Below are 22,702 nucleotides of genomic sequence, written 5' to 3' on the forward strand. Positions count from 1 at the left end.
CACACGTCCCCACAGAAGACGTCCACGTGCACTTTAAGGTCATGTATGTGCACGTTAGTTCCAAGCGATCCTGGCGCTTTTGCGGCAGGCCCGGTGTCCACATGACGAGGCCCCGCCCACATGGCGGAGAGGATGGGGAGCTGTGATTGGCTGGTGGAGTGTGACACGCCCAGGTCGATTCACCTGTGTGTCTCCGGCCCCAGAGGGGCCAGAACTTTGGGCCTTCTCCTCAAGATGGCCGACGGAGACAGAGTGAGCGCCGCGAAGCGCTGACTCGGCTGGTGTGCGCTCATCTATCGGAGGCGCCATTAAAGTTTAATTCGTGCCCGCGTCCTAATGCTCGCCAGCGCCCGCTGCCCGTCGGAGGGGCGGGGACTCGCTCCACGCTGAGTCCAGGTCTTTTCTCCCCGTCTGGGCCTCACTTTATTCATGCCTGAGGGACACAGGGAGCTGCAAACAACTGAATTTTTCATCAAGGTTACTTCCTGGAGAGATGCGCCAGCCGCTCGCCGCCCGCCGCCCGCCACTCGCTCCCCACCTCATACATAACTTAACCCGCTGTGACCCGCAGCTCTCTGAGGGAGGACTTGTTTGACCCAGTCTGCTCTGGAGAACCGGTGCTGTGGAGTCAGCAGGACTGTTCTGAAGCCTGGAACATGGCGGTGGACGGCTCCGCACGCTGGGGGCGTGGCCTCGCCTCGGTCGCCAAGGCCAAGATGTTGCAATTAAATGACTTTGCTGAGACGATGCTTGCATTTGCTTATTATGGGATGGCCTGTGTGCTGAACCTTTGGTCTGATAGTAAAAAAACCTGCCTATTTGTGAAAACGCCGGGCGCCACGGGGCCCTGGCGGCGCAGACACGCTGTCATTAACATTTTGGTTCCCCTGAAAACAACTTTGGCAGGAAAAAAAAAAGCACCGACTATTTTTAAGAATCTTTTTTCATCAGAATTCATTTGCAATTCTAATCAAATGCGGCTCGGTCCGTTCTGAGCGGGTTATTAATGCCGCCGCAGCACGTTCGGCTTTAATGGAGGCAAACACGCAGCGTCACGTGACTTTTTCATTTCATTAAGGCTGCAAATGCATCTTTCTGTGAAATTCGGCAACTGGGGCCACAAACAAGGTCTTATTTATTCTATTCAGAGTTTATTTTCCCAAAAGCTTCACCAGCAACAGGGTCATTTCGGTCTATCGGCTTACATTGGAATAAATTTGAATTTTGAGCAAAGCGAATGAGCCGTTCAGATCATATTTCTCACTAATTAATGCAGCCTTTGATTTTTAAATAAGACCGATGCGTGGGAGGTATATGGATCGGGATTTGAGGGACCCGTCTGCCAGAATGCGTTTTAATATTCGGCGTTTTGAAGCCGGTGATTAAAAACCCCGATGTTTGTCACGTCTGATTAATGTTTTTTTCCTACTTTCCAGTGAGCGCGTGCCGCCGCTGCCTTTGTTAGGTCTTTAACATTGAGATAATCTCCGCCATTATGACCCTGTTAAATAGGAAATAAAATCAGGCTGAATGGCTGCTCGCTCCCATTTCTGCTGCGCGCTCCTGCAGCTCCGGAGTGTCGCACGGTATCGCCACGGCTACCCTCAACCTCACCCTGCCCCCGACAATTACTGCCCCCCCACCCAGCGCCTAATGACACCACTGACGGATCCATTTCTGTCCGGCCGGTAAAGAGGCGAAGGGAGGTGAAGGGAGGAGATGGGAGGTGAAGGGAGGAGATGGGAGGTGAAGGGAGGAAAAGGGAGGCGAAGGGGGGAAATGGGAGGAGAAGGGAGGAAATGGGAGGAGATGGAAGGAGAAGGGAGGTGAAGGGAGGAGATGGGAGGAAAAGGGAGGCAAAGGGAGGAGAAGGGAGGAGATGGGAGGTGAAGGGAGGAGATGGAAGGAGAAGGGAGGAGATGGGAGGTGAAGGGAGGAGAAGGGAGGAGAAGGGAGGAACCGGGAGGAGAAGGGAGGTGAAGGGAGGAGAAGGGAGGTGAAGGGAGGAAAAGGGAGGCGAAGGGGGGAAATGGGAGGAGAAGGGAGGAAATGGGAGGAGATGGAAGGAGAAGGGAGGTGAAGGGAGGAGAAGGGAGGAGATGGGAGGAAAAGGGAGGCAAAGGGAGGAGAAGGGAGGAGATGGGAGGTGAAGGGAGGAGATGGAAGGAGAAGGGAGGAGATGGGAGGTGAAGGGAGGAGAAGGGAGGAGATGGAAGGAGAAGGGAGGAAACCGGGAGGAGAAGGGAGGTGAAGGGAGGAGAAGGGAGGAGATGGGAGGTGAAGGGAGGAGATGGGAGGTGAAGGGAGGCGAAGGGAGGAGATGGAAGGAGAAGGGAGGAACCGGGAGGTGAAGGGAGGAGATGGGAGGAGAAGGGAGGCGAAGGGAGGAGAAGGGAGGAGATGGGAGGTGAAGGGAGAAGGGAGGTGAAGGGAGGAGATGGGAGGTGAAGGGAGAAGGGAGGAGATGGGAGGAAATGGGAGGTGAAGGGAGGAGATGGAAGGAGAAGGGAGGTGAAGGGAGGAGATGGGAGGTGAAGGGAGGAGATGGGAGGTGAAGGGAGGAAATGGGAGGAGATGGGAGGAGAAGGGAGGAGATGGAAGGTGAAGGGAGGAAAAGGGAGGAGAAGGGAGGTGAAGGGAGGTGAAGGGAGAAGGGAGGAGATGGGAGGAGAAGAAGGAAATGGAAGGAAATGGGAGGAAATGGAAGGCAAAGGGAGGTGACGGGAGATGAAGGGAGGCTCGGGAGGCGGTGCAGCATGGGCGGAGCCTCCCGGCGGCGTGCCGGGCCGTGGGCGGAGCCTCCCGGCGGCGTGCCGGGCCGTGGGCGGAGCCTCCCGGCGGCGTGCCGGGCGTGGTCGGCCTGCTCGCAGCAGCCTGAGCAGCAGGAAGCTGTAGAAGCAGAACGAGCATCTTTGCATCAGGCGACGGTTGAAGGACGAAGGCTGAACCTCCTCATGTCGTCGGGCCGTGAAAAGCTCGTGTTGACGTTCCCGGCCGTGTGGCCTGACCTCTGACCCCGGCGCCCCCACCTGCTCTGAGCGGCTCATCCCGCTCCGCTTCCCTGAGAGCTGGAAAACGCCACCAGACTTTGGAAACGCCGCCCACGTTGGTGAGGACCAAACACCCCCAGTATGACGACGCCATGTGACTCAGATGGTTTAAAATGGCCTCCGGAGGCAGCGAAGTCACCATTATGGGATGTTCCCAGCGTGACCCCGCCCCCCGGTGGGCCAAACACAGATTGGACCACATCACCTCAGCTCTGCTTCTGTCCACGCCGGGTTACGATGGCGGCGAGCGGTGGGCGCCACCAGCAGCGCCGGCTGATACCTGACCTCAGTCTTCTGCAGGAATATTGCTGATCCACTGGCTAATGGTGCAGGAAAAGTGACCCCCCAGGCTGCTGACGGGGCCTCCCTTTATGGAAGGGCTTCAAAATGTGATCTTGGATATCCGGAAGTGTCTCCGGCAGCAGCCAGGGGGAACCTGCTCGCGCGGAGAGCCGGGACATTTGCTCCAACAACTGTTGTGGTGCCGCGTCCCGACGCCAGGCCCGTAAAAGTGCTGCGCGTTCTAATAAATCCCCGCTGATTTATCATCCGCGGGCCTGATTGCCTGGATGTAAATATTCAGCTGCAGAATATATAGCGTGAGTGACAGCGCGTCTCTTCCGCGCGCCCGCGCCGCGTCCTGTCGGGTCAGAGCGCGGCTGCCGCTCGCGGTTATTTATTAGGCGACATATTCCCCCCCGATCCATCACTGTACGGCCACCTGGTCCGGTCACATCTCTTTATGTTTATTACAGCGGCCCACCTTCCCCCAGGACGATGATTGACGTGCTCGGGGAGCAGCGAGGTGGGACTTGCGCGCGTCTTCTCCAATCGCGGCTCGCAGGGGGGGCGGAGGCTTTTCCATCCGCACGCCGATCCCGAGTCGGTGACCAGACGCCAGCAGAAACAATAACAGTTGCTGGTTTGGATCCCAAACGATCGCAGGCAAGTTGGGCGCGTTGCGGCGCGTCGGGATCTCCAGTTTGTCGGGGGGGGTTTGACGAGAGCAGCGCCGCGCGTGCACTTTTAATCAGATTAGGAGCCGTTGACGCTTATTGCCGCTTTCGGCTTCTTCTTGCAGCGCAGGAGTGGCCAGAGTCAAAAGCAGCGATTCAGATCAGATTTCACCTAAAGCAGTTGGAAGAGCACGAGAGAGAGAGAGAGAGAGAGGGAGAAGGAAGGCAAAAATAGAGAGAGGAAAGAGAGAGAGACACCGCGAGAGGGAGAGAGAGACGGTTTGTCAACCTCCCTCCTCCCAAATCCAGAAAATCTTACCAAGAAAAAAAGGAGGAGTGTCGGGGTTGAGAGAGGCGCAGAGGAATCCAGAGGAATTTCCGAGGATATTTTCCCTCCTCGCGCACATCTCCTCACCCTCCTCTTCACGTTCGCGTTGAAAAGTTGCGGGCGAGGCAGCGGAGACCGCGGTCAAGGATGGACGAGCAGCCGCGCTTGATGCACTCCCACGGGGTGGGCATGGCCGGACACCCCGGCCTGGCGCAGCATATGCAGGATGGCACGGCGGGGACGGACGGAGAGGGCAGGAAGCAGGACATCGGAGACATACTACAGCAGATCATGACCATCACAGACCAGAGCCTGGACGAAGCGCAGGCGAGGTGAGTCTTCGGGAATAAGAGAATAGACCTTGGAATAGGAGGGGAGCAGGAATGCGCCGTGATGAAGAGGGGCAGATAAAAACACTGGCTCTGCCTTTAGATGAAGGCAATTACGCCCACAGAAGTGCCAGGCCGCGCCACAGCGCCGAGAAAACAACTTTTAAATGAAAGCCCCCATCCTAAATACAGGACGGCACCTGCGCACGGTGCCCCCCCCCCCCCCCCCGTGTCACAAAGGCGCTTATTATAATCTACGATAAGACGCCGCAGAGGCGCCTGCAGCTTCCAGCCCGTGCAGCGGGAATCACAAGAGCCACCAAAATTCCCCATGTGTTGGAAAATCATGTGGATGCGATGTGTGGATGCGGAGCAGGCCCGAGGAGGCCGTGCCCCCGTCAGCTGTGTGCCCCCCACTGCTCCAGTGCCCCCCCCCCCCCGTGTGTGTGTGTTTTGTGACTGTTGCCACTTGTTTGAATGATGCTCCTCTTTTTAGGAAGCATGCGCTGAACTGCCACAGAATGAAACCGGCCCTCTTCAACGTCCTGTGTGAAATCAAGGAGAAAACAGGTCAGTTCCTTTTCCAAGCCAGCTCCCCGCTCGCTCTTCTTTCCCCCGTAACCACATTTATTTCTTTATTTTTAAAAGCTGCTGCCCTTTCCAGCATTTGTTTGTTCTTATTTCCTGTCATTTTCACCCCGATGTGACGCCGCTGCACCGGCGTGCTCCCGCTCCCACGTTTGGCCCTTTTTCTGGGCTGCCTCTTCTTTTTCCGCCGTCGCTCCCTCTGTTTTCCTTGGCTGAATCGAGCTCTTTCAAACGCACCACCGAGTCGGGGAGGGGGGGGGTGTCCATGTTCACGCCGTCGCGACGGGAGAAACGTGTGAATTATTACGCACTTAGCAGCAGATTAAAAGAAGAGCGGCCGGGCGATGAAAGCCGGCCGCCGTCCTCCGAGGGGGGCGGCGCAGCAGGGAGGAAATGGAACAACACGTCCAATATGACCTTATCTTTGGAGGCAACTTTAGAGGAGCGGGGGGGGCCTCGCCGCCGCCGCCCTCGCCGCCTCGCCGGCCTGGAAACGGCTCCGAACAAACCGGCCTGAAAAGGAGGCACCGGCGTTTTACGTGCGCGGCCTCCGCTGACATTTCATCCACATGAGTCACCAGTCGGGGGGATTTTGAAAAGACAATATTTATTTATGTTGGGCTCCGGACGCGGGAAGGTTGGGAGTGCAGTGCGAGGAAGCTGCGCCGGGCCGGGGGCCGGGCCGGGCCGGGGGCCTCTCCAAATGGCTGCAGTGGGAGCCTGGCGCTCTGTAAACTGTCTGGCGTCTCCCCGGGTTCAACCAGAGTTCGCTTCCAAAAAGAAGAACAAAGTAACTTGGACCTTTTCCTGGCTTTTCCCCCCTGCCTCTCCGCTCTTCCCACCGTTCTTGGCAAGTGGGATTTCACAAAGTGAGAGGCCACCCCCCCCCCCCCCCCCCCCCCCCCCCCCACACACACACACACACCCCTCCTCCGCCTGCAAATCCTCTTCCCCTCGCTTCAGGACCAAGTTTGGAAATGGTCGTAATTCACCATCCATCTTTTTTCCCCTATTATGTTTGAATTTATTGTCTGTGTTATTATTTTAAAGACAAAAGAGGCGTAAAGGGAGGAAGGCCGGTGTTAACGTCGCTGTTTCCACGGCCTCCTAACGGCCGCGTCCTCGCCGCTCCTCGCCGCTCCTCGCCGCTCCTCGCCGCTCCTCGCCGCTCTTGGCCGCCGGTTGGAGGCGCGAGGCTGAAAATGCTGCAGCGACAGAGCGCATGAGTCAAAGCGCGAGCGTGGCATTTACAGCCAAATGTGCTGAGTGTGTGTGAGCGCAGGCAGCCTGTAATTTCCCAGGTCTTTTTTCTCTTCTCCAGAAAGAGCCGGCTCTGAGCGGCCCCTCCGTCTGACCTTTCGCTGGGGGGGGGGGCGGTTCTTTAGGCTATCGTGTGTGCACGTGTAGCTCTCCTCTCAGTGTGAGCGTTGACGGGGGGGAACTGACAAACACGCCGGCGGTGGACGGGGCAGACCTGAACTGGTGACCCCCCCCTCCCGCTGTATGGCTGAGCCCAGGTCTGGGGAGCCCACGGTGTGTTCCCCCCTCCCAGACGTTTCCTTTTGGCCTCCGTTCCTTCTCCGGTTTTCTTCCCTTTTCTCTGGAGCTATCATCATTGTGTGTCCAGTTCCTGAGCGCGCTCCGTTTCCTGTGTTTGCTTCACATCCTGTGACGAGGAGCCGGGAGGACGTCTTTGTTTGTGCGAGACCATTATGGCGAGGGGAGCGGGCACGTACAGGTTGAGTCCTTAAGAGAAGCCAGACACCCGGCCAGTGTTTGTGGGTGTCAGGTTTCAGGCCTCCCTTCTCCCGCTCGTGCTCCGTGCTCCGTGTTTGTGTGCACGGGCCCGGGACCGCTCCGTCGGACCGCTCTGTGTCATCCGCCTCACATTACCCCCTCGCAGGCTCGCTGCGATGCGGCGCTCCTCCGTGACTAATGTGATCGGACTGATAATGTATACACAGGCAGAGATCTGCTGAATCAGTCCGGATCAGGACAAACACACGGTGGATCTAAATATGGCGGCGCGGCTGCCGCCAGGGGGATGTTTAATAAATATGTTAGCCGTAGCCACCAGCTAGCATTTCATGCTATGATTGATTCGCCTGTAAAAACATAAATAGCCAAAGTTTTGTCTTCAAATGATGTCTTATTTCATTTGATCAGGACTCCAGAATACAACAAAGGGGAAGAAAAAAAGCAGTAAATTCTCAGCGTGGGAAGACTGGAAACAATCAACTTTTGGCGTTTTGCTTTTTAACGAGTTGCAGATTCATTTTCTGACTGTTCCGTCATCGCCGCTCTAATTTTCAAGCTCAGAGGAGACGAGGAGGAAAAAAAAAAAGAAAAAAAAAAAATCAAAGCGATAAAACGTCAAATTGGGATTTATGACGTCCTCCGGCAGCATTAACATTAAAGGTGGACGGAGGTACCGGTTGAGCTCCGGATAAACTGGTGCCGGGGGCTCCCAGCGCTGCTGTTTTTCAGTGTTTAATTGACACGGCCGTCCATGATGAGTTCAGGGGTTAGTGTTGCCTCTCTTTGTTACCCTCCTCTCATCTCCGCTGACAGATGGAGGCATTAGTCTCCAATGTGGCGCTGTCCTGAAACTAATGGCTATGTCCTTGGTCTCCCCGCGCTCGCTGGGAGACTGTATATCTGTCCCCGACTTGGAAGTGCCGAAGCAGCAGTTTATCCCCCTCATGTTTTAGTTTCCACGGAAATAAGGCCAAACAGGACCCTGTCTGTTCCCCCCATAAATGACTTCGAATAAATAACTCTGAAACGAGTGCAAAGTTTTTGCTGAGGAAACGCTGGCGGGCCTTTGATTTGCGAGCACGCATGAACCCTCTTCCTCCACTTTAGCGGCGGCGTTCCTCTCAGCGAATAATAACAAACAGACTCCGTGTTTTTCTAAGGACTTCTGAGCGGAGATGTGGCGATTGGAAGTTTATTATTGCCTTTAAAGTGAGTTATACCAAACATAAATAGACTGGATTCCACTTTATCCGCTGACATTTCCTCTGTATTCATATTTATATCCGCTACATTGGCGGCGCACTTCAAAGGCGACGGCGTCTATTTTTGCTGCTGCCTGTCCTCTGCTAGGAGCTCACTCATAATTAGGGACAAGCTAATTTATTATGCAAATGTTGACTGGCTTAATTGAGACATGTTAATCATGTTTTAAGAGGCTAATTACAGCGCTGTGTATCTGAGGTGGGACTTGTAATTAGCCGGCGATAATGGCGCCGGCTGTAAAATGGTCATTCTGCGGGGCCAGGCAGGCACGGCGGCGGGGCCCCGAGCGCCGCCCCGCCAGGGCACAGGTAGGTGGCGCCGTGCTGGCCTGCGCCTGTTTCCCAACAGCTCCTGCTGAAGCGGCGGCGTCCCGGGCGGCGGCGGCGAGCGGCGCGGCGCCCGTACTCACGCGCTGCCAACGCTCCACGTCTCCGTCTATCTATAGACTCCTTCCTGCTCCCGTTATCTGATGCAGCATTACTGGCCGCTCTGCAGTCGGGCTTTTATGCACGGCCGTATTCTTATTTTTGACAGAGATCATATTCGGATCCATTACGCTAAAAATGCCTTCCTACTTATCGAGTACAAAATTGCTTAGAGAGGAATTTGCTCGCTGCTGGAGTGGAGTTTCTCTTTTTATCAGATGTTTGTCTCTGGAGCAGCTTTTAGTCTCTCCCCAGCAGCTCTGGTGACGATGCCGGTGCAATTCCTTCAGCCGCTGGTTTTCTTATTGGCGCTGTTCGGATGTGATTGGACCCCCCCCCGTACCCCCCCGTACCCCCCCCCGTACCCCAGAATTGCCTGACGCAGCTGGACGAGGGCCTCCTCATATTGTCACCTGCAGATCTTATTGCTGATGTGTCCACCAGGCTGTAACTGTGCTGAATTACACCATTAAGTTTTTCATTTTTCGTAGGATTAAAGCTCTTGAGTCACGTGCACGCCCCCCCCCCCGGTGTGACGGAGAGGTTTTCCTTTTCTCTCCCCTCCTTTGAGCTGTTCTCGGGCCCTCGGCTGCCCTGCCAGCTGATAACCTGTAATTGGAGGTGCGGGATCTCATTTCTCTGGCTCCCTGCCACTGTGATGTAAATGGTGTGTTGGCAGCACGCTGGGCTTGTACAAAGGAACCCCCCCTGACTTCGATGAACAGTCAAACATAAAATGGCAAGCGCTCTTCCCTGGCTGACTTAGTAAAAATGACATAAATTAATACATGCTGCTTAAACAGGACCAAGATTAATGGCCGCCCTTCGCAGCAGCTTAGATCCACTGTCAGTCGCTGCTCGCTGCCCAGATGGAATCAACACCAATCAATGAGGCTCCCGACTCTCCCTGGATATCTGCTTAGGATGTTAAGTGAGAGGCGCACGGCGCCGCTGTTGACACGCCGCTCCGGCCCCTCTCCCCACCATCTCCGCATACAAACGGCTCGGCATATCCTGTATTACTTCCCCCAGAGTGGAGCGTTCAATCAGGTGCCACCGAGTCAGACGGGGAAGAGCGGCGAGGCTGATGGCTCGCCGGTGATTGGATGTTTCAATTACTGATAGTAATGCTGTGGTGTAGTGAGTCATGCAGTGCAGATAGCACCATTTATTTTAATCAGGACAGGGGAGAGATGGGTGTGGATGTGTCTCCTCATTTCAGAGCAGCTTCACATTAAGATGCACAAGAGTCTCTCTCTCTCTTCCATTTTTGTCTCTCACACACACACACACACACACACACACATGCACGCTCAGGTGGGTTGAGAGTGGAGGAGAGGTTGCTGTGGGTAACGCGCAGCGACAAGCTACTCTCTCGGCGAGCTATTCTAATTTATGTTAATAAACCGTTGCTGCCGCCGTGAGAGACAAAGGGGCCACAGATGAGCCGCGGTAACCTCGGCACCTTCGCGGGGAGGCGAGGCGCAGACAAAGAACAATGCAGACAGGCTCCCACATTCACAGAGGAAGAGAGACGAGAGGCACCCGAACTGGGGAGGAAGATGTGGCGCAGAGCGACGATAAATTTAGCCGCACAAAGAGCCGCGTTTGTGGCTGCAGTATCAAACCGCGTCACGCTGGCAGCGCCGCGGCGCGGAGCCGCGCGTGTTTCTGCTGCTGCGAGGGGGCAGAAATAGGCAGGCGGGATGTCTCTCGGGAATTTTCCTGCTTCCAATTCTGTGGGGAATCTGAACAGGCGAGGAGGGGTGCAACAGTTTTGGATCACTTCCCCCGGGCCAGATGTGACACCACAGGTAGCATTTAGCAGAGAGGGGTGAGAGCACCAGCGCTAGCGGAGATCAGCATCCTGCCTGGCTGCTCCACGGAGGCCGACTAAGGACCCTGCGGTCCAGTTTGTGTTTATTAAAGTCAAAAAAAGGAGAATGGGCAACATCTGTGAAGCCCGACCTAAATAACTGAAGGGGTGTCTGACAGCCGTGCGCGTATTAGCCGTGATTTATCGACACAAAGTGTGCGTGAAAAGCCACAAACAAAAGAAAAAGCCTCTTGATTTGCAGCGAAACGGGGATGAATCGAAGGTGGCGTGCGTCTATTAAAGTCTGACTGGCGAGCGTTCACATCTGGGACTGATGCGAACATCAGGAGCGTCCCTCAGACCACGTGGGATCCTTGGTGGTCTCCAGGTCGGAGAGGGCGGATGAGGCCGGGGCGGCGCCGTAGACGCCCCATCGCGGAGCGGCAGAGGTGCAGGTCTCCTCGCCCGCCGTCTGTCTGCCCGCTCGCCTTTGGCGGCGTTAGTTCTGGACAGTTAGCTCCCACTGAAATTATGCTAATTGCTGTCATTTCTCTTTTCTACTTGAGCATAATCAGCAATTATTACTTCTCTTCATTTATTACCGAGCCACTTTGAACACATTTTTTACCCTTCAGAGATCAAAAGTTTGCAGCGTCCGTGGGGGAAGAGGGGGGGGGCAAACGATGACGATGATGACGAAGCTGGCCGTCGCTCTGACCCGGTCGGTGGCTGGTGGGGCGACGCCGAACGAGGAGAACGGCGGCGGCGTTCGCTCCTTCCTTTCACGTCTTGCTTTGTTGTAATGCTGCCACCTCTAAAAGGGGGCTTTTATGAGCAGGACCCCCCCCCCCCCCCCCCCCCCCCCCCCCCCCCCCAGAGCAGCCACCTGCTGGCCGTGCACGTGTGTGTTGGGCTCCTGGTTTATTGGCGGCGTCGTGTTTAGCAGCTCCCTTTACGCTGCTATTACTGGAGTTTATGAAGAGCGCCATCGACCCCCCCCCGATAGGATCGTATTGATAGATTGATACTGGGGGGGCGGCGGCGTGATAAAGGCGTGGAGGTTAAGAGCTTCTTGGATAGTTTAACCTTGATAAAACAGTTGTTTCACTCAGGCTGAGCCGGGCCCATCCGTCTTCATCCGTCAGCGCCGCTGAAACATGCAAATGAAGCCAGCAGAGGGGAGCGCCGCGGTTAAATGGGGCGTCGCCAATGTGCGGTGTACCGCGCCGCGGGGGGGGGGGGGGGGGGCTACTTACTGTCCAGATTTAGAGTGTCTCTCCAACCCCCCCGTCCCCCTGTCTGCATGTGGGAAAATTATATATGTATTATACAGCATATATCACACACACACACACACATATATAAACACACGCATTCTATGTATATCATTTTATTATATATATATAATAAAACTACACACACACGCACACACACACACACGCACACACACACACACACACGCACACACACGGCTGTGCATTTAAAGCGAAGCCTCTGATAAACGGATTACATCTGTGGCTCCAGCAAAGCACTTTATGGATTTTACTGACTCAACAACTGTGCGTTATCTGGCGTTTGTGCGTGCGCTATCTGGACGTGCACGCCGCGGCGGCCTCACGTTTAAGGATGCGGCTGTTTATTGTGGTAATTAGTGAGTGTAAGGTAATAATCTTTATGATAGGAGCCGTCTTAATGCTGCTCTGCCTTCAGTTCTCGCCGCTCCGACAGCTTAATTGACCTGATTATTTTTGCAGCTACTCAGCAGCGTTAGTGTGTTGTTTTGTTTTGTTTTGGGGGGGGGGGGGGGGGGGGGGCTGGGGGGGTAGGGGGGGGGTCCTCGTTTATCTCGTGCATCAGCGTATTGATCGATGCGCCTGAACGCTCCTGGTTTCGCTGCCTTTTTCACATCTCATTTTTAGAAACAGACACCACGTCTCTTTTCTGGTGTCATGAAGCCGTCAATCAGCAGCTCTGCCTTCGTTACGGGGGGGCGCTGGGGTGGGGGGTGGGGTGGGGGGGCGCTGGGGTGGGTCTGAGGGCTGGTCGGTAGCTGGGAGCCTGTCGGACCGCCGGCAGCATCCATCTCCGTCTGCAGCTCTTAAACAAGCTTCGGGAAAGCGGCCATGTCGTCCTGACCACCCCTGGCCCCCACTAAACCCCCCATTAACATTAATGAAGGCTGGTTTTAAACGGGGGCCCGTAATACGGGGCCCGGTAATACGCCGCCACCGGATTTATGAGCCAGAGCGCTTGGCGGCAGAGATCAGCCTGAAAAATGCTACGACGGTGAAACGAAGATTTGAAAGGTCTCACGGCTCCGAGAGGATTTTACTTCAGCTTCATATTTTCCATTTCCCCTCCTCCAGGTTTAAAATCCAACAGCAACACCGGGGGTGGGGGTGGGTGTGGGGGTGGGGGCCCCATTTCTTTGTGCTGTATTTTTTTATATATATATAAAAAGCCTTTCATCCCATGTGGCTATTTCAATACGTTGGAACTAGCACTTTACCTGTCTGCGCGGTCCCTATAGATGGCTGATGTGGAGCCGCCATTAGCCGGCCCATCCCTCAGCCACAGATTACTGGGCCGTACGCAGTAATCACAATGTTGGGGGGGGGCTGATTGCACTCCATCCAACCTACAAAGTGTGGCTTAAATGGGTTTGTGGAAGGTCTGCGGTGGGTTGTTGGTATGTCATCATAGTGCATTAGGACTGTCAGAGGCAGAAAGGCTCTGAAACCTCTCATCTGCTGAATGTTAAAAGGATGGAACCCAGCAACCGGGTCTGCTGAGCACCTGCGGCTGCAGCACCACTCCTGCCTCCTCCTCCTGCCTCCTCCTCCTCCTGCCTCCTGTCTCCTCCTCCTGCCTCCTGCCTCCTGTCTCCTGTCTCCTGCCTCCTGCCTCCTGCCTCCTGCCTCCTGCCTCCTGCCTCCTGCCTCCTGCCTCCTCTCCTGCCTCCTGCCTCCTGCCTCCTCCTCCTGCCTCCTCCTCCTGCCTCCTGCCTCCCTCTCCTGCCTCCTGTCTCCTCTCCGTCCTCCCCTCCTGCCTCCCCTCCTGCCTCCTCTCCTGCCTCCTGCCTCCTCCTCCTGCCTCCTGCCTCCTGCCTCCTGCCTCCTGCCTCCTGCCTCCTGCCTCCTGCCTCCTGCCTCCTGCCTCCTCTCCCGTCCTCCCCTCCTGCCTCCCCTCCTGCCTCCTCTCCTGCCTCCTCCTCCTGTCTCCTGCCTCCTGCCTCCCGCCTCCTGCCTCCTGTCTCCTGCCTCCTGCCTCCTCCTCCTGTCTTCTGCCTCCTCCTCCTGCCTCCTGCAGCAGCCATACTGTCCTCCTCTCCGTCCTCCTCCCCTGCCTCCTGTCTCCTGCCTCCTGCCTCCTCTCCTGCCTCCTGTCTCCTGTCTCCTGTCTCCTGCCTCCTGCCTCCTCCTCCTGCCTCCTCCTCCTGTCTCCTGCCTCCTGCCTCCTCCTCCTGTCTCCTGCCTCCTCCTCCTGTCTCCTGCCTCCCCTCCTGCCTCCTGCCTCCTCCTGTCTCCTGCCTCCTCCTCCTGCCTCCTGTCCGTCCTCCTCTCCTGTCTCCTGCCTCCTCTCCATCCTCCTCTCCTGTCTCCTGCCTCCTCCTCCTGCCTCCTGTCTCCTGCCTACCCTCCTGCCTCCTGCCTCCTCTCCTGCCTCCTGTCTCCTGTCTCCTGCCTCCTCCTCCTGTCTCCTGCCTCCTCTCCTGCCTCCTCTCCTGGCTCCTCTCCTGCCTCCTGCCTCCTCCTGCCTCCTCTCCTGCCTCCTGTCTCCTCCCGTCTCTCTGCTCTCTCCTCACCTCTGATGTCATTAGCATTGGGGGGAGGTTGAAGGGAGAGGAGTTGCCATCCTTAATGAATTCCACTGTGTCTCCCCCCCCACCTAGTTAACCCCCCCCCCCTCGTCGCCGCTCAAGGTGTCAAATTAGAGCAGCTGGAAAAAGGGGTGAACACGGAGATGGACAAGGTCCACCTCACCCCACCTCACCCCACCTCACCCCACCTCCTTTCCTGCGCTCTCCCTCCAAGCACTTAATGTAACACGATATTCATGAATAGGATCCGTGTAACCAGCGGCGGAGCGGCCGGGACGCACGTTACTGCACATAATAAAGTGTTGCGCACGGCGGCGTGCGCCCAACAGCCGCTCAAGGGGGAGGCGTTTGCTGGGTTACGTGGCGTCCGCCGTGGCGACCACGAGCCAGATCCCAGCTAATAAACCCTCTCTTATCGGAATGTTTTCATTGGTTTGACGCCGGCACCAGCGAAAGAAAACCCAAGCTAACGGCGCGATAGCACAAGCTAACGGCGCGATAGCACAAGCTAATGGTGGCTTTGTGTATCGTCTGAACACTGTCTGTTTTTCCCTGCAAATTCCCGTGTCGGCGTTCCCGTCGTCGGCGTTCCCGTCGTCGGCGTTCCCGTCACGGGTAATTGCTGCTGCAGCCGTCCGGAACCAGAAATTCTGGGAGTCTCTTAATGTAGATATATCCGCATGAATCATTGACCCCGTGACCTCTGATGAAGGGTGGGGTCAGTAACTATGGATCCGAGTCCGCGACCCCTTCCTGACTGACGCCCTCTGTCTTGATTGGAGCTCAAAACCAGGCAGACGTGCGTCTGTGATGTCACTTCCTGTCGCAGCAGTGTGGTCTGTTAACGAGGTTTCTGGGTGGATTATTCCTGGAGGAGTTGTTGCCCGCCTCACCCGCCGTTCAGGTTTGATAGTCCTGACTCAACTGCCCCCCCCCCCCACTCTGCTTACTCACTCCGGAGCGGCGTTTAGCTTCCCTGGCAGACCGAGGCCACAGCTCATTAGACCAAGAGAATGTGCCTGCCTTAATTAATGATATGTAAATATCCTCCAATTGGCCACATTTGCATATTAAGAGAGATTTGCGGGATCTGTGGAGTAATATATTTTAATTAGGGATTAATTAAAAATAATGGGAATTTCATTTCGTCTGGCAGGTTGTGTTTGGTGTGAAGCGCCGGGGCCCAATCTTTGAGCGGCGAGCAGCTCCAACACGTGAAGGAAGCTGCGCTCCTCCACCTGCTGCCTGCTGCATACAAACATGTACCCCCAGACACACGCTCGCACGCTCGCTCGCACGCACGCTCGCTCGCACGCACGCACGCTTGCACGCTCGCACGCACGCTCGCACGCACGCACGCTCGCACGCTGGCATCGCATTCCTTCAGATGCCAGAGCTCCTCCCAGGGGGTCCTCACAAAGCGCCCCAGCTTTGAAGGCTGGCGAGGGGGTGGGGGGGAGATCTAGCCTGAACACCCACAAACACCCTCTTTTTTTGGTTGTTGTTGTTGTTTTTTTTGGAGGGGGGGGTGTTGGCGTGCTTTCATCTCTTCTGGTTTTTGTGTTTCCTCTCTTTTTCCAGCCCCGTGTAGTCTGGGAATGACTCCGAGACACGGAACACTAGTTATGTTGGCAATTATGCTAATGGAATGCCATTAGGCCGTGATTGGGTATGAGTGAGGAGTGAGAGGGCACATTTTCAGAGCCCCCAGTAAATGTCTGCTCTGATCCACTTCTAGAGGCTCTCTGCCAACACGTTTCCAACATAATCTGCAGCTTTTCACTCATATCTTGACCGTCGTGTCAGGGGTTGTTTCATTCCGGGCTATTTGTACGCCGTAATGGTGCACTTGCGGCGCTCCCCCCCCCCCCCCCCCTCCCCCCGGTGCCGTCTGCGAAAATAAATCTGAATCGAGACAAAGGGACCATTTGTCATCAGCATCGCTAATAGCACTGATAGCGCGGCCACTATCGCAGCATCTCCTAGGTGGAAATCATCCCCATTACCAAGCATCAAGGCTGCTTCCTGCTTCCTGCATCACACACACACACGCACACACACACACGCACACACACACGCGCACACACACACGCGTTGCACGCTCTCGCTCCATCCACAAAGACATATTTTTGATGCGTTTGGCCATTTTTCACTCCTTTTCTTGCAGCGAGTGTCTGTTTTTCTTCGGGCTCAGACCAGAGAGGCGCTTTGGCATTTGTGATGTGTCGTCAGCGCGCTGATGTTATTGATCCCGGACCTTCCGAATTCATTAGGAGATCCAGCAGAACCGCGCTGCATCTTTATTTATGTTGCTGCCCCCCCCCCCCCCCTCCCCGGCCTGCCTGCCTGCCTCCCCGGCTCTTTCATCCTCCGTGCATTATTCTTTTATTATTCCTTTACAGCTGCCTTATCGCCTGCATTTTGGTGAGGATAAGACCTGTCATCTTTGGGTCGGGTCTGGAGAGATGATGGGGGACTTCAAGGAGGGGGAGGTGGCAGGGAGGGGAGGGGAGGAGGAGGAGGGTGTCTGTAAAGAATGCCTGCTGTCCCCCCCCTTTTTCACATCCCTCTCTCTCCTCTCGTCTACCTTGCTCCTTTTTCCACCCTCGCTCTCGCCGTCTCTCTTTGTAATGAGAATCTCTCCCTAATTGAGGGAGCTGCAGTGAGCTGGGGGGGGGGGGGGGGTTAGACGGTGATACTGTGGCCGAGGGCGGGGGGTTAGACGGTGATACTGTGGCCGAGGGCGGGGGGGGTTAGATGGTGATACTGGCTACGTGACCGTTATGCTGATAGAGGTGGCAGATCAATAATTTAGGCCCTGACCTTAATGGTGGTGTTAAAATGCTCATTCCTCCGGAGTCTCCAGGCCTTAAAGGTGCAGAGTTGGATAAGGGGGGGGTAGTGGGGGGGGGGGGGTAGTGGGGGTGGGGGGGTGGTGGGAGCAGCAGATAAGAGCAGAGGTGGAGGGAGACAGAGAGGGGAGAGTGTATTTGCAGTCAGCCCCTGACGGTGAGGAAGCGGGATCATGAGCGATGCTGCTGCTGCTCCAGACGTCACCAGGTTCATCCTCTTAGCACCAGTATGAGCCACCAGTATGAGCCACCAGTATGAGCCACCAGTATGAGCCACCAGTATGAGCTCCACCAGTATGAGCTCCACCAGTATGAGCCACCAGTATGAGCCACCAGTATGAGCTCCACCAGTATGAGCTCCACCAGTATGAGCCACCAGTATGAGCCACCAGTATGAGCCACCAGTATGAGCTCCACCAGTATGAGCTCCACCAGTATGAGCCACCAGTATGAGCTCCACCAGTATGAGCTCCATAGCCACCAGTATGAGCTCCAAGCTCCACCAGTATGAGCCACCAGTATGAGCTCCACCAGTATGAGCTCCACCAGTATGAGCCACCAGTATGAGCCACCAGTATGAGCTCCACCAGTATGAGCTCCACCAGTATGAGCCACCAGTATGAGCCACCAGTATGAGCCACCAGTATGAGCTCCACCAGTATGAGCTCCACCAGTATGAGCCACCAGTATGAGCCACCAGTATGAGCTCCACCAGTATGAGCCACCAGTATGAGCCCACCAGTATGAGCCACCAGTATGAGCCCACCAGTATGAGCCACCAGTATGAGCTCCACCAGTATGAGCCACCAGTATGAGCTCCACCAGTATGAGCTCCACCAGTATGAGCCACCAGTATGAGCCACCAGTATGAGCTCCACCAGTATGAGCTCCACCAGTATGAGCCACCAGTATGAGCCACCAGTATGAGCTCCACCAGTATGAGCCACCAGTATGAGCTCCACCAGTATGAGCCACCAGTATGAGCCACCAGTATGAGCTCCACCAGTATGAGCTCCACCAGTATGAGCCACCAGTATGAGCTCCACCAGTATGAGCTCCACCAGTATGAGCTCCACCAGTATGAGCTCCACCAGTATGAGCCACCAGTATGAGCTCCACCAGTATGAGCTCCACCAGTATGAGCCACCAGTATGAGCTCCACCAGTATGAGCTCCACCAGTATGAGCCACCAGTATGAGCTCCACCAGTATGAGCTCAGCAGACGCCAGAAGTGAACAAAGAATGCGGTAACGAGTGGCTGGAATCTGGTTCTGGGTTCGTCTTTGCGTGCACGTTGGAGGCCGTGCACGTTGGAGGCCGTGCACGTTGGAGGCCGTGCACGTTGGATTCGGACAGGCATCGATTTGATTGCGAGGGACATTAACGTCACGGCCTCTCTGAATCTCCGAGACTCGACTCATTCAGGATGCGACCATCTAACCCCCCCCCACACACACAACCCCCCCCCCCCCCACACACACACACACTCCCACTCCCACACACACACACACCCCCACACCCCCACACACACACCCCCACACACACACACACACACACCCACACACACACACTCTCACACACACGTGCACGCAGCCCCCCTTAGGGGATGATATATTAGATATAACCAATTCAATTTTATGCAGCCAGGACAGACGCCCCGGGGACATAAACACACACATTTTTAATACACTCCTCCCCAGGAAGCCCGGCGGCGCCACCGGGCCTCTTCTCACACTCAATTATTAATGGAGCGGCCGAAGTGCTTTAATTAAATAATAAAGACAGACCCGCTGCAGAGGAACGGGCCAAGGACGAGCCTGACAGAGCCGCCGGGCCCGACTCGGGTCCCGATCCGGCGCCGGAACGCCGCTTTCTCCAGAATTATTGGAAACACGACGGCTTCACGTCGGCCCGTAAATCAATCGCCCCGAGAGTCGGGGGCAAACGGGGCTCGTGATACCTCAACGACATAAAAAGGAACGATTTCCTCGGATTATGGATCCCCCCCCCCTCAAGGGCAGGCGTGGGGGCGGGGGCGGGGGTGGGGGGGGGCGCCGATGTGATGAAATGTGGCGTTATCTTTTACTTTGTATCATTAGATCCACTGGAGATTACACACTCCATCCTCAAAGAGTAGCCCCCCCCCCAGGCCTCAGGGCTACCCCCCCCCCCATGTCTGTTTTAGCTTGTAATTAATTATTTAAATTCATTTTGAAAGGCAGCGTTCCGCTGTGAGCGCTCGCTCCCCTTTTTGCTGGTGGCAACGCGGCGCCGCCATTAGCTTGAAAAATAGGCCCATTGTGCGTGTTGACTCGGTGGCGTCCGGCGATGAAGGATGGCGACAAACTGGAGTGTTTAAACGGGCGAATTGAAACGAATGCCCTCTCAGAGCGGGCGCGCCGGCCGTGCGCCAGCGCCGACGCTCCGGCGAGGTCGAGCAAGTGGCGCTTTATTTACATGAAACGTGCTGGAATGAAACGACCCAACAAACGGGAGACGAGGAGGCGGCGGCGTGGGCGTCGGCGTGGGCGCTCGCCGCGTCCCTGCTTTGATGCTTTGATTCGAGCTGATGTTTCCTCCACCCTTTGTTCTTTTTAATTCTTTCTTCTGGCGCCGCTCAGATGCTTCCGGGTTATTTTTGCCGTCCCGCTCGCTCCCGCCGCCGACACGCGGAGCTACTTTCCAGGGTCACGCCTCCAGTCTGTCTTGTCACATCACTTATTCAGGGTGCTTTTATTTATTCATGCCACTTTTTGATTTTAATAATTGAGCGCGGTGAAATGTTTCCTTCGTACGGCCGTAAAGTGCTCGCCGAGGAGCGCCGGCGTCCCTGGAAATATGGTTATACGGCTGTTTTATGTGGCGCAGACGATCCTCCATGTAAAGCACGAGTCGTCGCTGTCAGCGGAGCCGTAACGCGTATCGATTGAAATTATCGCTCACTTCCAGAGCTGGTGGAGGACCCCCAGGTGCCGGGGGGGGGGGGGTGAGAGGCCCTTTAGTGCCGCTCTTTCTTCCTCCGGAATTTAACGCCGGCGGCTGAGAGCGGTATTTATTTTCCTCAGACTCTGCTCTGCTATCCTGGAGTTGGCAGAGTGATTTTGTAGAATAGAAACATTATAGACTGTTAGTGTCAAAGTGTTAAATGTGATATATGGAGCTGGGGCTTTCAGGGGGGGGGTATGGGGGGGGGGGGGGGGTTGAGGAGGTGAGCACTGCCAGCCGTAACTGGAGCAAGGTGCTCATGGGAGAGTGGAGCCATCCACCATGTGAGGGATGGCGGGGTAATGTGGCGGGAGGTAATGGCTTTTCTCAGTCCGCTGAAACGGGGGGGGGGGGGTCATTAGGGGCCACCGCGGCGCCCGGCTCCGTCCGTTTACCCCGACTCTGCCGGCGCCGCCTCCCTGACGGGACGCAGAGTGTTTGTCTGCTCGCCGGCGTTTGATTCTTATTTTGGGCCTTTCTTCCCGGGACGGCTCGGCGGCGGCGGCGTGCACGCCGGCGTGCGGCTGACATCAGCGGAACGCTGCCGCGGCTGTGATGTGGAATCAAAGAGCGAGGCCGGGACCGGGCCCCCGCGCTGATTTAAACAGGCATTAATTCAGCTAATTGGTGCCAAGCAGTTTAAAAATAATGATAAAATAAGGGGAGGCGCGCGCTAACGCGGGGTGAGGAGTCGGCGCCGCTTTGTTTCAGGTGACTTGGGGCTTTGATTAATTACGCAGATCACAGCAGCAGTCGCGCCGTTTATGTTACCTAGCTTTCTTTATAGTTCACGTCTCCTCTTAATCAAACGGGGATTTGACTTCACACGGAGATAGTTTGAAAAGCGTGTCGACAAAACGGCCTCAGATCTCGGAGCGAGTGTCTATGGCAAAATAAAGATGCTCTGCTTTCATGTTCTCAAGGTCTCTGCTCGCTACGCTAGCTAGCTGAGGCGGCTACATCAAAGGCCACCACGGGTCCGGGGCAGGACGCCACCGGAGCACCCTGGATGCACCCTTGTTACACCCTTCGATGCACTCTTGTTGCACCCTTCAGTGCTTCGTTGTTGCACCCTTCGATGCACCCTTGTTGCACCCTTGTTGCACCCTTCGATGCACCCTTGTTGCACCCTTCGATGCACCCTTGTTGCACCCTTCGATGCACCCTTCGATGCACCCTTGTTACACCCTTCGATGCACTCTTGTTGCACCCTTGTTGCACCCTTCGATGCACCCTTGGATGCACCCTTGTTGCACCCTTCGATGCACCCTTGTTGCACCCTTCGATGCACCCTTGTTGCACCCTTCGATGCACCCTTCGATGCACCCTTGTTACACCCTTCGATGCACTCTTGTTGCACCCTTCGATGCACCCTTCGATGCACCCTTGTTGCACCCTTCGATGCACCCTTGGATGCACCCTTCGATGCACCCTTGTTGCACCCTGGTTGCACCCTTCGATGCACCCTTGGATGCACCCTTCGATGCACCCTTGTTGCACCCTTGTTGCACCCTTCGATGCACCCTTGGATGCACCCTGGTTGCACCCTGGTTGCACCCTTGGTCCTAGAGGACTCCTCACCATCTTTGCTCCGCCGTGACAGAGAAGCTCTCTGTTGTCGGGTCGGGGGTGAAACCGGCGCCGCTGTTGGCGTGCATGCACAAAAAGATCAAAGGGCTGATAAAACACGCCACCGTCTTTGATGCGTCACGTTGGGGCTGTCAGGACGGATCCTCGCCGTGTGACGGAGCAGCTGAGGGTCACATGATCTGTAAACACACCAATTACCCCTCCACAAGCTGCTGCCCACTTTATTGGTCAATTCAGCCAAATAAAACTTTACGGCACGAGCAGGAAGGGACGCCGTTAGCTTTGCATATCCTGGCCCAGGCCACCCCCCCCCCACACACACACACACACACACATACACACACAGAGACACACACACAGAGACACACACACAGAGACACACACACACACACACACACAGAGACACACACACACACACACACACACACACACACACACACATACAGAGACACACACACAGAGACACACACACAGAGACACACACACACAGACACACACACACACACACACAAGAGACACACACACAGAGACACACACACAGAGACACACACACACACACACACACCAGTTATTACACCTCTGTGACATTTAAACTTTATTGAAGGAGACTTTAAAATCTGGAGGTCTGTAAACCTGTGAGAGAGGAGACGCTGCACGCTTGTGGAGGCAACTGATGGGGCAACTGATGGGGCAACTGATGGGGCAACTGATGGAGCAACTGATGGGGCAACTGATGGGGCAACTGATGGGGCAACTGCTGGGGCAACTGATGGGGCAACTGATGGGGCAACTGATGGGGCAACTGATGGGGCAACTGATGGAGCAACTGATGGAGCAACTGATGGGGCAACTGATGGAGCAACTGATGGGGCAACTGATGGGGCAACTGATGGGGCAACTGCTGGGGCAACTGATGGGGCAACTGATGGGGCAACTGATGGG

General features: G+C 55.8%; 1 protein-coding gene across 4 annotated transcripts in view; it reads left to right on the top strand.

Moving 5' to 3' along the window:
- Window positions 1–3,891: 3,891 nt before the first annotated feature.
- Window positions 3,892–22,702, top strand: part of pbx1a (pre-B-cell leukemia homeobox 1a) — a 33,946-nt gene continuing 15,135 nt past the window's right edge. The window contains exons 1-2 of one of the 4 annotated variants that reach the window (XM_029832324.1): window positions 3,892–4,666; window positions 5,160–5,233. In XM_029832324.1, the coding sequence (XP_029688184.1) occupies window positions 4,482–4,666; window positions 5,160–5,233 (259 nt within the window). In that variant the 5' untranslated portion in view covers window positions 3,892–4,481. The remainder of the gene's footprint in view (window positions 4,667–5,159; window positions 5,234–22,702) is intronic. The other 3 variants (XM_029832325.1, XM_003977597.3, XM_011618789.2) reach the window with 3 other exon arrangements.

The sequence above is a fragment of the Takifugu rubripes genome, unplaced genomic scaffold (assembly GCF_901000725.2).
Source record: "Takifugu rubripes unplaced genomic scaffold, fTakRub1.2, whole genome shotgun sequence".
In the NCBI taxonomy this organism is placed as follows: domain Eukaryota; kingdom Metazoa; phylum Chordata; class Actinopteri; order Tetraodontiformes; family Tetraodontidae; genus Takifugu; species Takifugu rubripes.